The sequence below is a fragment of the Puma concolor genome, chromosome D2 (assembly GCF_028749965.1).
Source record: "Puma concolor isolate L17-30 chromosome D2, mPumCon1.1.hap2, whole genome shotgun sequence".
NCBI lineage: Eukaryota > Metazoa > Chordata > Mammalia > Carnivora > Felidae > Puma > Puma concolor.
The window spans coordinates 56,031,776-56,044,178 of NC_141677.1; the positions used below are offsets into that span (position 1 = coordinate 56,031,776).

Sequence of the window (12,403 nt, forward strand, 5' to 3'; positions counted from 1 at the left end):
TAGGGTCATGGAGGACACAGTTGAGTTACAGATAGAATGAAAAAGTTCTAGTTTTATCTCCGTAATGCCTGGATGTCTGGTTTTTGACTCTCGGTCAGGAGCTGGCAAACTATACGCAGCAAGTCAAATCTCACCTGCACCTGGTTTTGTAAATAAACTTTTTACTAGAACACAGCTATGTCCATTCATTTACATACTGTCTATGGTTGCTTTTGTGCTACAATGGTAGAGACATGTATTTGAGACAGAGACCATCTGGCCTATAAAGCCTAAAATGTTTACTATCTGGCCTTCTGTAGAAAAAGTTTCCTATAGAAAAGTTTAGTGATACCTGCTCTTGGCAAAGATAGGTAGTGGATCTGCAATGTGATGTTTAAAGTCTAAAAGTCCCATGTCGACCCCTAAGGTCAGTTTCTTTACTGATAGTCTACAGTCAGCCTGGCTTATTGGCATAGTCAGTGGGACATAAAATCCCCAATGGAAACTTCTGCTTGGAGCCCTTCCAAAGGTTAAGTAAGATTCCCTGTATAAAGATCTCTTTGTGATTCGATGTGAGACAGACTGTGCAAATAAATACCTTGGGGGGCTTGTGCACAGATGTCTCTTGGACACCTGATGCTTGCTTGTACTCTCTCTCTCTTGCTGCCTTATATCCTTTGCCTTTAAATGAAAGTCTTATGTGAGTATCTCTGTGGAGTTTGATAAGTCTTTTCAAATATCTGAACTTGGAAAATCTTTGCAATGATAGCTCATATTTATTTCAATATTATTGGCCTAATTAAATAATAAAAGGCTTAGCAAAACAGAAACAAAAAAAAAAAGCTTAGCAAAACAGGAACAAAAAAAAGCTCAACATCCATCTGGATACTCAACCCTGACTACATGTTAGTCACCCAGGGAACTTTAAAAATCCAGGTGCTTGAGCCCCACCCCAGAGACTGAGCGTGAAGCCAGGCCCCTTAGACAATTTTAATGTGCAGGCAGAATTAAGAATTACTGACATGTACAGCTCCTTATCACTAAGAAGCCTGAGGCCATGAAATGCATGAAATCAACTTTACTCCTTGACATCCCCCTTTGCTTGCCCTGGGATGTTGGGTCCACTGGTATCTTCACTGGCAAAGGGAGTTTTCAGATTGTGTTAAATCTATTACACTCAGAGTACTTTCACAAGCTGATAAACCTGAACTGATGGTTAGGGTGGGTTGGGAATAAAGTCAGGGTTGAAAAAGACAAACAAACAAAACTGAACTGAGAGCTTAAAAACTCCATTATTATTTTTGTTCACGAGAATTTTCCATCTTGGCAATTACCTGCTCAACAATAGATGCCAGGCGCCCCAGTGCAAGGCCACACTCATCCCCCCGGGTTACTACGGCACTTCCAAGTTTCACCACGATTCTCTTGGCATGCTTCAGCTCACTGCGGTGGGCAAAAGACTTGCCATGTGTACGACTGAGGGGGACAGTGATAAAGGGGATGTTGCTCCAAGAACGAACATGTCTGATGGCTGAAGGCTGGACACGGTCTGTAGCTCCCAAAGTCAAATGCGAGCAAAAAGAGAAATGTATAACTTCTCGTTAAAAAGATAAATATACAATATTAATCAGTCTAGCCAAAAAAATAGCTTTATCATTCTTGATGGAGTAAAATCAGTATATCAAAAGGCAGTATATCCAGCATGTTCTTATTCCAGTATTGTGTGGAGTTTACACCCAGTACAGGTCCCAGATACACTCAAACACTGTGAAGAGTTTAAACAAAACAATCTTTCCTGAAGACATGTTGGCAAAATGTATCAAAAGTCTTAAAAATGTTCACATCTTTTGATGCAGTAATTGTAAGTTCAAAAATTTATTCTGGGGTGCCTGGGTGGCTTAGTTGAGCGTCCGACTTTGGCTCAGGTCATGATCTCACCACTTGTGAGATCGAGCCCTGTGTCAGGCTCTGTGCTGACAGCTCAGAGACCGGAGCCTGCTTTGGATTCTGCATCCCGCTCTCTCTCTGCCCCTCCTTCGCTCATGCTCTCTCTCTCTCTCTCTCTCTCAAGAATAAATAAAACATTAAAAAAAATTTTTTTAAATTTATTCTAAGAGACCAACTGGAGATGGAGACAGATTAATCACAAGCCTGTTCATCAGTGTTATACATAATAGGAAAAATCACAAGTGGAGTAAACACCAAAAAAAGTCAGAAGGATTAATGAACTTTGTAAGAATTTTTAATAACATAGGAAAACGCTCATGATACGTTAGTTCCCCCTACGTGTCTAAATGCATGGAAAAAAGATGAAAATAAATCAAAACGTTAATGTTTTTATTTTTTATTAAATTACAGGTGATTTTAATTTTCTTCCTAATTCTTATCTATGTCTTTCAAATTTAAGCAACAAAACACATTGCTTTCATCATCAGGGAAAAAAAAAGCGTGCTTTTAAAGAAATCACACCATTATAAAAAAGAGAGTGAGCCTGACTAGCAAAGACATTAAAGAACAAAGTAATTGGTACTGGCACAAAAACAGACACTCAGATCAATGGAACAGAATAGAGAACCCAGAAATGGACCCACAAACGTCTGGCCAACTAATCTTTGACAACGCAGGAAAGAATATCCAGTGGAATAAAGACAGTCACTTCAGCAAGTGGTGCTGGGAAAACTGGACAGCGACAGGCAGAAGAATGAACCTGGACCACTTTCTTACACCACGGACAAAATGTGATGGAAGACCTAAACGTAAGACAGGAAGTCATCAAAATCCTCGAGGGGAAAGCAGGCAAAAACCTCTTTGACCTTGGCCGCAGCAACTTGTTACTCAACACGTCTCTGGAGGCAAGGGAAACAAAAGGAAAAATGAACTATTGGGACCTCATTAAAATAAAAAGCTTCTGCACAGCAAAGGAAACAATCAGTAAAACTAAACGGCAACCGACAGAACGGGAGAAGATATTTACAGATGACACATCAGATAAAGGGTTAGTATCCAAAATCTATAAAGAACTTATCAAAGTCAATACCCAAAAAAACAAATAATCCAGTGAAGAAATCGGCAAAAGACATGAATAGACACTTCTCCAAAGAAGACATCCAGATGGCCAACCGACACATGAAAAATGCTCAACATCACTCATCATCAGGGAAATACAAAGCAAAACCACAATGAGATACCAACTCACACCTGTCAGAATGGGTAAAATGAACAACTCAGGAAACAACAGATGTTGGTGAGGATGTGGAGAAAGGGGAACCCTCTTGCATTGTTGGTGGGAATGCAAACTAGTGCTACCACTCTGGAAAAGAGTGTGGAGGTTTCTCAAAAAATTGAAAACAGAACACTACAACCCAGCAATTGCACTACTAGGTATTTATCCAAGGGATACAGGTATGCTGTTTGAAAGGGGCACATGCACCCCAATGTTTAGAGCAGCACTATCAAGAATAGCCAAAGTATGGAAAGAGCCCAAATGTCCATCGATGGATGAATGGATAAAGAAGAAATGGTGTGTGTGTGTGTGTGTGTGTGTGTGTATACACACACACACACACACACACACACACACATACATACACACACACATACACAGTGGAGTATTACTTGGCAATCAAAAAGAATGAAATCTTGCCATTTATAACTGCATGGCTGGAACTAGAGGGTATTATGCTAAGCAAAATTAGTCAGAGAAAGACAAATATCATATGGCTTCACTCATATGAGGACTTTAAGATATGAAACAGGGAAGGGAAACAAAAATAATACAAAAACAGGGAGGGGGACAAAACATAAGAGACTCTTAAATATGGAGAACAAAGAGGGTTACTGGAGGGGTTGTGGAAGGGGGGACGGGTTAAATGGGTAAGGGGCATCAAGGAATCTACTCCTGAAATCATTGCTGCACTATATGCTAATTACTTGGATGTAAATTAAAGAATAAACAAATTAAAAAAAAAAAGTAATTGGTATGAGTGGTAAAAAATCATAACCAATCCACCTATAAATTTTCTCTCCGACATGGTAGCCTGATTTTAGGTGTCTATAACAATGATTAAAAAACCTGACAGCTTTCTAAAGGACAAGGAGTGTTGGAGTCAGACACTTTCAATCCCTTTGGATATCCACTTCTAAGCAATCCTTTCCTGATTCTTTCTTCTTGCAACACTACACAGGATTTCTAAGGAAGCAAATATTGCACACACACATACACACAAACATACACACACACACTCACATATATTGCATAAAGTCAAAAAAGTAAAGCAGTAAGAGCTGAATGGCAAGCACTGAATCCCTTCCCCACTTCTCACAGATGTAACTCCTCCTCCTGGCTGCTTAATAATTACCCATTAGCCCTTCCTCTCACAAATTAAGAGACTTTGAGCAGAGCACCGCCACCAGTCAAAAAACTATGTTTCCCAAACTTTCTTGTACAGCTAGACATTGCCATGTGACTAAGTTCTGGTTAATGAGATACATATGAAAATGTTATGGGGATTTCTAGAAATTTCCTTCAAAAGAGAAGTGCTTCCTTCTTCCCTTCATCCATCCAGCTGCTTAGAACACGGGTGTGAGGCTGGAGCTCCAACATAATTTTAGACTGTAAGGAAAACATCAAGAACTTTGGAGTAACTAAAAAGGAGAAGTGTGGATGCCTAATGATTTCACAGAGCTATTCTGAAAGCCCTGGACTGCCTCCCTTCTTAGAGAACCTCAGGTTCCTTTCAAAAGAGAGAGGGATGCCTGGCTGGCACAGTTGGTAGAGCATATGACTCTTGATCTCGAGGTTCTAAGTTTGAGCCCCACATTGGGTGTAGACATTACTTAAAAATAAAAATCTTTAGGGGTGCCTGGGTGGGTCAGTTGGTTAAGCATCTGGCTCTTGACTTCAGCTCAGGTCATGATCTCACGGTTCATGAGTCTGAGGTCCACATTGGGCTCCGTGCTGGCAGTGCAGAGCCTACTTGGGATTCTCGCTCTCCTGTTTCTGCACCCTGCCCCCCAAAATAAATAAATACACTTAAAAAAAACCTTTAAAAAAAAAGAGTGAGAAACAGACTTCTATCCTGTTTGAGCCATTTTAATTTTGGATTTTCTATTATGCACACCTGACCTAACTGTAACTGATAAAGAAGAATGAGTGCACAGGCAGAAAGGCAAATGAAGCCTTGCTGATGGGTGGTCTTACTCACAGCAAATGGACATTCTCTTGGTGGGACTCCTTGATTACAAGAAGGAAGTCAAGATGAGTAATAGAGGTCCTCAACAGGACTAAACTTTACGCACTTCCTCCTCAAAGAGTTCTCTGTCATTACACGCAATTCATAAAAATTTGAACGGATTACTATAGTAATCATTCCAAGCCACTTTTTGGACCATTCTAAAATGGTACTATTGCAAAGTAACTTACTCCACTCGAATCAACCATTATCGCCCTCCTTTACATTGACAGATTTCCCAGATATCTCTAGACCCACTACCTCTAACTCCTGACCACTAACTTCTCTAACTATAATATGACTTCTATCATTTTCTCTATGCTGTAACAATGGTGGGTACAGTGCGCAGAATCTTATTCTCGTGGACCAGAAGATCATGTGTGTTCTCCTCCCCTCTGCTTCCTTCACACACAAATCTTAGAATGAACATTTTTAATGAAGCAGTAAAGAGTCCTTTTTTGTGTCTCTTAAATTACCATTTTTAAAAGTGATTATGCTTCAGCTTTGTGGAGATACAAGATGATATGATCTTTTTTTTTTTTTAAAGAACTTTTTTTTAACGTTTGTTTATTTTTGAGACAGAGAGAGACAGAGCATGAACGGGGGAGGGTCAGAGAGAGAGGGAGACACAGAATCTGAAACAGGCTCCAGGCTGAGCAGTCAGCACAGAGCCCGACGTGGGGCTCGAACTCACGGACCGCGAGTTCGTGACCTGAGCCAAAGTCGGACGCTTAACCGACCGAGCCACCCAGGCGCCCCAATATGGTCTTTTTTCACAACAGCTTGCAGTCTAGTTCCTGGCACAAAGCTGCTCACTAGGTCCATCCTCTGGGATAGAACTGGGACTCAGCACTTTACTGGACTCACAGGTGAGTTGTCTCTTCCTGCTGTGGGAGTCCCAGGGACTGCAGGGCTGGTTTGTGTTGGGGCTAAGTTCTGTGCAGAGTTCCCTTTTTTCACTGAGTTCACCAATACAGGTACTGTGGCTCAGTTTCCAGGGATATTATCACAAGCAACATATACATCTAGGTTTAAGCTTAAAAGCTGTACACATAATAATTCTGGCCTCAATGACTTATAGACAGGGGGTGGTAGAGGGAGAGACTTACTCCTCTTCGGTGTGGATCCGGGATCATTAGCGACTATTTACAAAGCTCTGGGCTACACCCAAGTATCATGCAACCCTTTGATAGCTATCAGGACTAGGACCGATAGCCATTTTACTTTCCTGTCCCTGAAGAGCTTATCGGGTCCTGGAGAGTGCTGAGCATGGGTGGGGCAGCGTAAGAGGGTACCTTAGGGACACAGGTAGTGACAAGCTTGTCAGTCCAGGTGATCAAATGGCAGAAACCAATCACAATCTAGCAGACCAGGTTAGCATGAAAAAGGTTCCTGACCCACAATCTTTATCAGCAGAGATACCAGCACACCTTGGTGCCAGGCGGTCAAGGGTCATTCTGGCTGCAGCCAAGTGGGTCACAGCCGATCAGAGCTGACAAGGTTCAACAAGAGGAAACAACTATGAATAAGGTTTCAAGCACATCCAGACAAGCTCAGTCACATCCAGTGGATTCTAGCACCAGGGACAGTTCTGTGGGATCCAGGGCTTTTTGGGTTTCCTGTTCAGCAATGCTTGTACCCTGCCAGATTGACCCTACCCTTCCTGGGGGCATTTTTTATGTTCTAGAGTATCACACTTTTTAGGGTCCATACTGAGGACGACGAAGGCCTTGATTAGTTAGAAAAAAATCTAAGATTACCCTGGATGGGTAATCTCTTCCCATCTTCTAAGCAACCTTTAGGGCCCTAGGTTCCTCAGAAAAGCCATCTCCTCCTGGTTAGAATGAGGGGATACTGAGTGTGTGTGTGTGTGTGTGTGTGTGTGTGTGTGTGTGTGTGTGTGTACATGTGTCTGGAGTGGGGTGAGAAGAAAGTTGTCCATATTCCTCAAAAGTGCCACACACCATACACCAAGGGAAAAGAAGTAAGCTACCCTTTCAGCATTATGCACTGATGCTCAGCAATCAATGAGCCTGTGTTCCAGGCCTGAACAAGAGGGGACCCTGATAGGATTTCTATCTCCCTTCCTGGCCTTCCATTTCCTTCTGTGTTTACATGTACATACTTTCTAACTTTGCTTTTCTTATTTCTTTTCTGCTCTTCTGCTTATCATGTCAGTGAACACCGGGCTCCAGAATCCAGAAAAATCTGGACACAAAATTGAAAAATCTAGGGAAAAGATCAGAAAGTGCCTCTTTCTGTGAATGAGACCAATGAGAACAAGCAATAGTAAAAACTATAAAAATACTGAATATTTAGTATATACAGAGAATTGTGTTAGGTATTCACACACCTTTTACAGAGGCAGAGGATATATAAAAGGACGAGTATAGGTTCTGGAGCTAGACTGACTGGATTGGAATCTCAGCCCTTGTGCTTATTTGCCATTACCTTACCTGTTGTAGGGGATAAAACAACTTGATGCATTAACAAAAACTGGCACAAAATAAAGACTCCATAAATATTAGCTGGTATTATAAAAAAAAAAGGTGTCAGCTATTGTTATCAGCATCACACTGAATTCTCGTGAGTTAAGTATTATTACGAGTTAGTTGTTAGTGTTATCACTCATTTTATAAGTAAGGAAACTGAGGCCCAGAGAAGCTGAGTAACTTGTTAACATTACCAGACTGCAAAAATGGCCACAATACCTTAAAGCTTCTCCCATCAACAGATGGATTCTGTTTTCCCATCCTCTGACTCTGGGCCAGCACTATGACTTGTGTTGACTACTACAATGTAGCAGAAGTAACACTGCATAAATTCTGAACTTAGGCCTCAAGAGGTCTTGTGGCTTCCCTGCATGTTCTACTTGGGAACCCTGAAAGCATCATATGAAGAAGCCGTATTTAGTCTGCTGGAGGATGAGAGGCCACATGGAACAGAGATGATTCATCATCCCAGCAGAGGCCACCCAGACCTCAACAATCAGACCTGAGCCAGTGAGTTCTGACACAGACACAGAACCACCCTGCAGCCGAGCCAGGCCCAACACAAAATTGTGACCTAAATCTACAGTTGTTTTATGTAACTAAGTTACTTAGTAAGTAAGTAGCACAGCTAGTTTTAAAACTCAGGGAACCTGGCTCTAGACCCTGATCCTTTATCCCTTATATTCTTCTTTATGTGAACGGGAAATAGAGGGTTTTTTCCTCTGGATAGTGATAAGTTTGATTAGTTGATAAGTATGACCTCTTACAATAAGACCTAGAGACAGATTACTGATAAGATTTACTTGATATCAGGGAAAACGGCCCCGCAAAACATGACAAATAGCTTTCCAACAAACACTGCTGGAATCACTAGATGTCCACAGGCAAAACCATGAACGCTGACCTAAACCTTACACCTTCTACAAAAATTAACTCAAAATGGATCACACTCCTAAATGTAAAATGTAAAGCTATAGAACTTCTAGAAAAAACACAGGAGAAAATCTTCAGGATCCAGGGCTACACAAAGCTTAGACTTGACCCCAGACACACAATCAGTGAAAGAAAATACTGATAAATGGGACGTCATCAAAACAAAAAGACCTTTCCTTTGTGAAAGATCCTGTTGAAGGACTGAAACAACAAGCTATGTGTAAACTGGGAGAAAATCCTTCAAACCAAGGGTCTGCCAAGGACTAGTATCTAGACGGTAAAGGACTCCAAAATCTCAACAATAAAAAAACAATCTATTTAAAAATGAGAAAGAAACATTTCACTAGAGAGGATATAAAGACAGCCAACTAGCACAAGAGAAGATGTTCAACATCATTAGCCATTAGGGAAAAGCAAGTTAAAACCACACTGAAGGTATCCTTTCACACCTATCATGATGGCTAAAATCAAAGAATGACAACATCAAATGTTGGGGAAGATGAAGAGAAAGGGCACTGCTCATACACTGCTGGGGTGAATGTAGACTGGTACAGCCATTCTGCAAAAAGTGTTTTGTAGTTTCTTATAAAACTAAACATGCAACTACCATATGACCCAGCAATTGAACTCTTGGGCATTTATCTCAGAGAAATGCAAACTCTGTCCACACAAAATCCTGTACACAAATGCTCACAGCAGCCTTATTCATAACAGTCAAAACTGAAAACAACCAGATGCCCTTCAATGGATGAATAGTTACACTAACTGTGGTATACTCATATCATTAAATACTATTAAGTAATAAAAAAGAACCAACGTGGATGGCTCTCCAGAGAATTATGCGGAGTAAAAAAATCCATCTCCAAAGATCACATACTGTATGACTTCACTTACATAACATTTTTTGAAATGACAAATTATAGAAATGGAGAATAATTAGTGATTGCCAGAGGTTAGGGATGGGGAGGAGGGGCATAGCTATAAAGAGAAATGTGAAGGATGTTGTGGTGGAAACATTCTTATATTGACTATATCAATGCCAATATCTGGGTTGAGATATTGGAAAAACATGTAAAGGGCATCAGGATCTCTCTGTATTAGTTCTTACAACAGCACATGAATCTATAATGGTCTGAAAATTCAAAACTTAGTTACAAAAAAAAAAAAGTAATGAACAAAAATAGCCTGTAGAAATTTTTGGGAGAACAACTACAGGTAACACCTTACTTGAAAAACTTTTAATTACTTAATCAGGCGGAAAAAACTACATAAAATTAATGTGTATAACTTAATGATTCTGCAGATAAGTATATACCAGTGAAACGATCACCACAATTAATGCCATAGAGCTATCACCTCCAAAAGTTTCACTTTATTGATAAGTACAAACACTTTCACCAGTAGGCTGCTTCCTTGCTTACTGTCTTTGCCTAATTCTGCCAAGTTATTTTTTTTTTTCTCCTTTAAAACTTTGCTCGAAACACACTTCCAAACTTCCCATATATGTCTAAGTTTTCTATGGTACATACGAGATCTGGAGAGGGCTGTGGACTGGACCCCGGGCAGGAGACGCTGGCGGAAGGCCTGGAACCCAGAGCGGTAGACTTGACTCAACATGATGCGATGTGGTCACTGATCAAAGTATCTGTCGAAAGCAGTTTTAAAAAACATGAAAACGAAAATAAGACACAATTAATTTTATTTTCTTCCAAGAACTGGACTCTTCTCCTCCAACTCCTCTGTATCAGGGACACTACCACCTGCTCTGTATGTAGAAAAGAGACAACAAATGGCTCCTTCCCAGGTCCCAACTCTATCCTTCCTTTCCTAGGACCTTAGTTTTTATGTAAGCAAATGAAAACTAAGGATTATAAATGTTCGGAGTGACAAAAAGGTACAATGTTGCTGTATGGATACTTAATCTTCACTACAATTCCTACACTACTAGGGAGTCTTAAACAAAAAACAGATCTAACATCCAATCAGTGGACTTCTTTACCTTCCTGCTATCACCTCCCAAAAGAACTCTGTAAACCACATATTTCAAATGTCTGCTTGACCCTAGCTAGCACAAGAAGAGGCTGGAAAGGCCAGAGGCTACTGCCATCTTTCTCCCTCCTGCCCACAGAAATCTAAAGCACACTCTTGCATCCCTGGGAGGGGGTGCCATGCCTGTAAATGACTGGCATTTCAAAAGACTACGGGCACATCTTGTGGAGGATGAGCACATGGCTAGAAAAAAACTTGAGCTGGGGATATGGTAGTTATGGATTATGGTTAGGGGCTCCCTCCTACATATACTCAGAGAATAAGTCACTCATTATTGCAGCTCTCATGCTAAAGAGAATTGCTGTTTTCAAAAGATAAGAAAGATACTGCACTCTCTTTGCTTGCAGGCTTCTTTTTAACTTTTGCTGTATAGATTCGATGGATTTTTTCCAACCCTCTTGAACGTGTCTCAAAAGACCAGCAGTCAGCCCCATAGTAAAGTGAAACAAGGAGTGGCATGTGTTGCTCTACAATTTATACTGCCCAAAGTCACAGAAAGGGGAGAGAAGAGATTGGCAGGATACATCTATTGTAAAAGACAGGTCATCCAACAGGCATCAGAAAGTGCTAAGTGCTGTCTTTGTTGACTTCAGTTTGTGACAGTCTGGAAGATCCCAAGAGAAAATTATTTGCATAACACTGAGCATGACAAAAGCCCACGGTCTTGTGTGCTGCTTATATAAATCCCTTCAGGAATTGTTGCTAAACAATTATTTACATACAAATTCTCTAAGAGGAACACCAAACCAGTAAAATAATCAAACTGTGACACTAAAATTCTAGTTCCATCTCCTTCATGAAAACTTCCTCGGCAACCCTAGCATCTGAGGTTGGATATAATTCTACAGATCGGCTTGTAACTGCTTCATGTATTACTGTTGCTTTTCCCAACAGGATCATAAAGTTCCCACTGACAGCATGGTAAACTGTACAGGGTACATAGATTTTGGAGTCGGACAGATTTGGGTTCCAGCTCTGCACTTGCTAGCTGTGTGCCTTTTGGAAGGTTACTCACCTAGATTTCTAAGCCTCAGTTTCCTCTTTTGTAAATCAGGAACGGTAACAGTAAGGACCTCGTGGGATTACTGCGAGAATTAAATGAGACAATACGTGGAATGCGTGGGAGCAGCATATGCTCAACAAATGTCAGCTGTGCTCCTTCTTTTAGGCACTAAGGATGGCCTACCACTTCCTCTTTATTTCCTTCAGGATGTGTCACCGGCACAAGAATTCAATAAATATTCTGACAGACATAATCAGTAATTATACTGACTATTTACCTCTCTCTTATCTAAGAGTAACTGAGAGCTCTGAATGTTCAAGGTCACTAACTTACTAGGTTCAGCGCTGACCTAAAACCAAGCCTTCCTGGCCTCTCCCCTGTAACACACGGCCTCTGACTGCAATGGATGCGCTCAACAAGCAGACAGCTGATTCCAGGGAGCAAAGGGTACGTTGTGTCTGTGTCTAGACTCCATGTCATCCATTGGAAAAAGTTTCCATGTTTTGACTCAGGACATTTCTCAAGTACCTCTTTTACTTGTTTTAAACAGAATGCCCTTATCTTACTGACTTAGAGAACTGAACTTTAGTCCCAACAAACTTCACCCAGGAACACGGGCTTGGTGTAAGGCTCACCACTTCAAGACAAAGACCCGGTGATACATCTCGCCCCCTAAGAGAGCAGGGGCGAATGATGCGGGGGGGGGGGGGGGGGGG

General features: G+C 41.1%; 1 protein-coding gene across 4 annotated transcripts in view; it reads right to left on the reverse strand.

The window, feature by feature from the left end:
* Positions 1 to 12,403, reverse strand: part of ALDH18A1 (aldehyde dehydrogenase 18 family member A1) — a 42,173-nt gene that overhangs the window by 28,969 nt on the left and 801 nt on the right. For 2 of the 4 annotated variants that reach the window (XM_086680486.1, XM_086680484.1), the window contains exons 2-3: positions 10,165 to 10,280; positions 1,314 to 1,534 (exon numbers count right to left, since the gene is read on the reverse strand). In XM_086680486.1, the coding sequence (XP_086536612.1) occupies positions 1,314 to 1,534; positions 10,165 to 10,252 (309 nt within the window). In that variant the 5' untranslated portion in view covers positions 10,253 to 10,280. The remainder of the gene's footprint in view (positions 1 to 1,313; positions 1,535 to 10,164; positions 10,281 to 12,403) is intronic. The other 2 variants (XM_086680487.1, XM_086680485.1) reach the window with 1 other exon arrangement.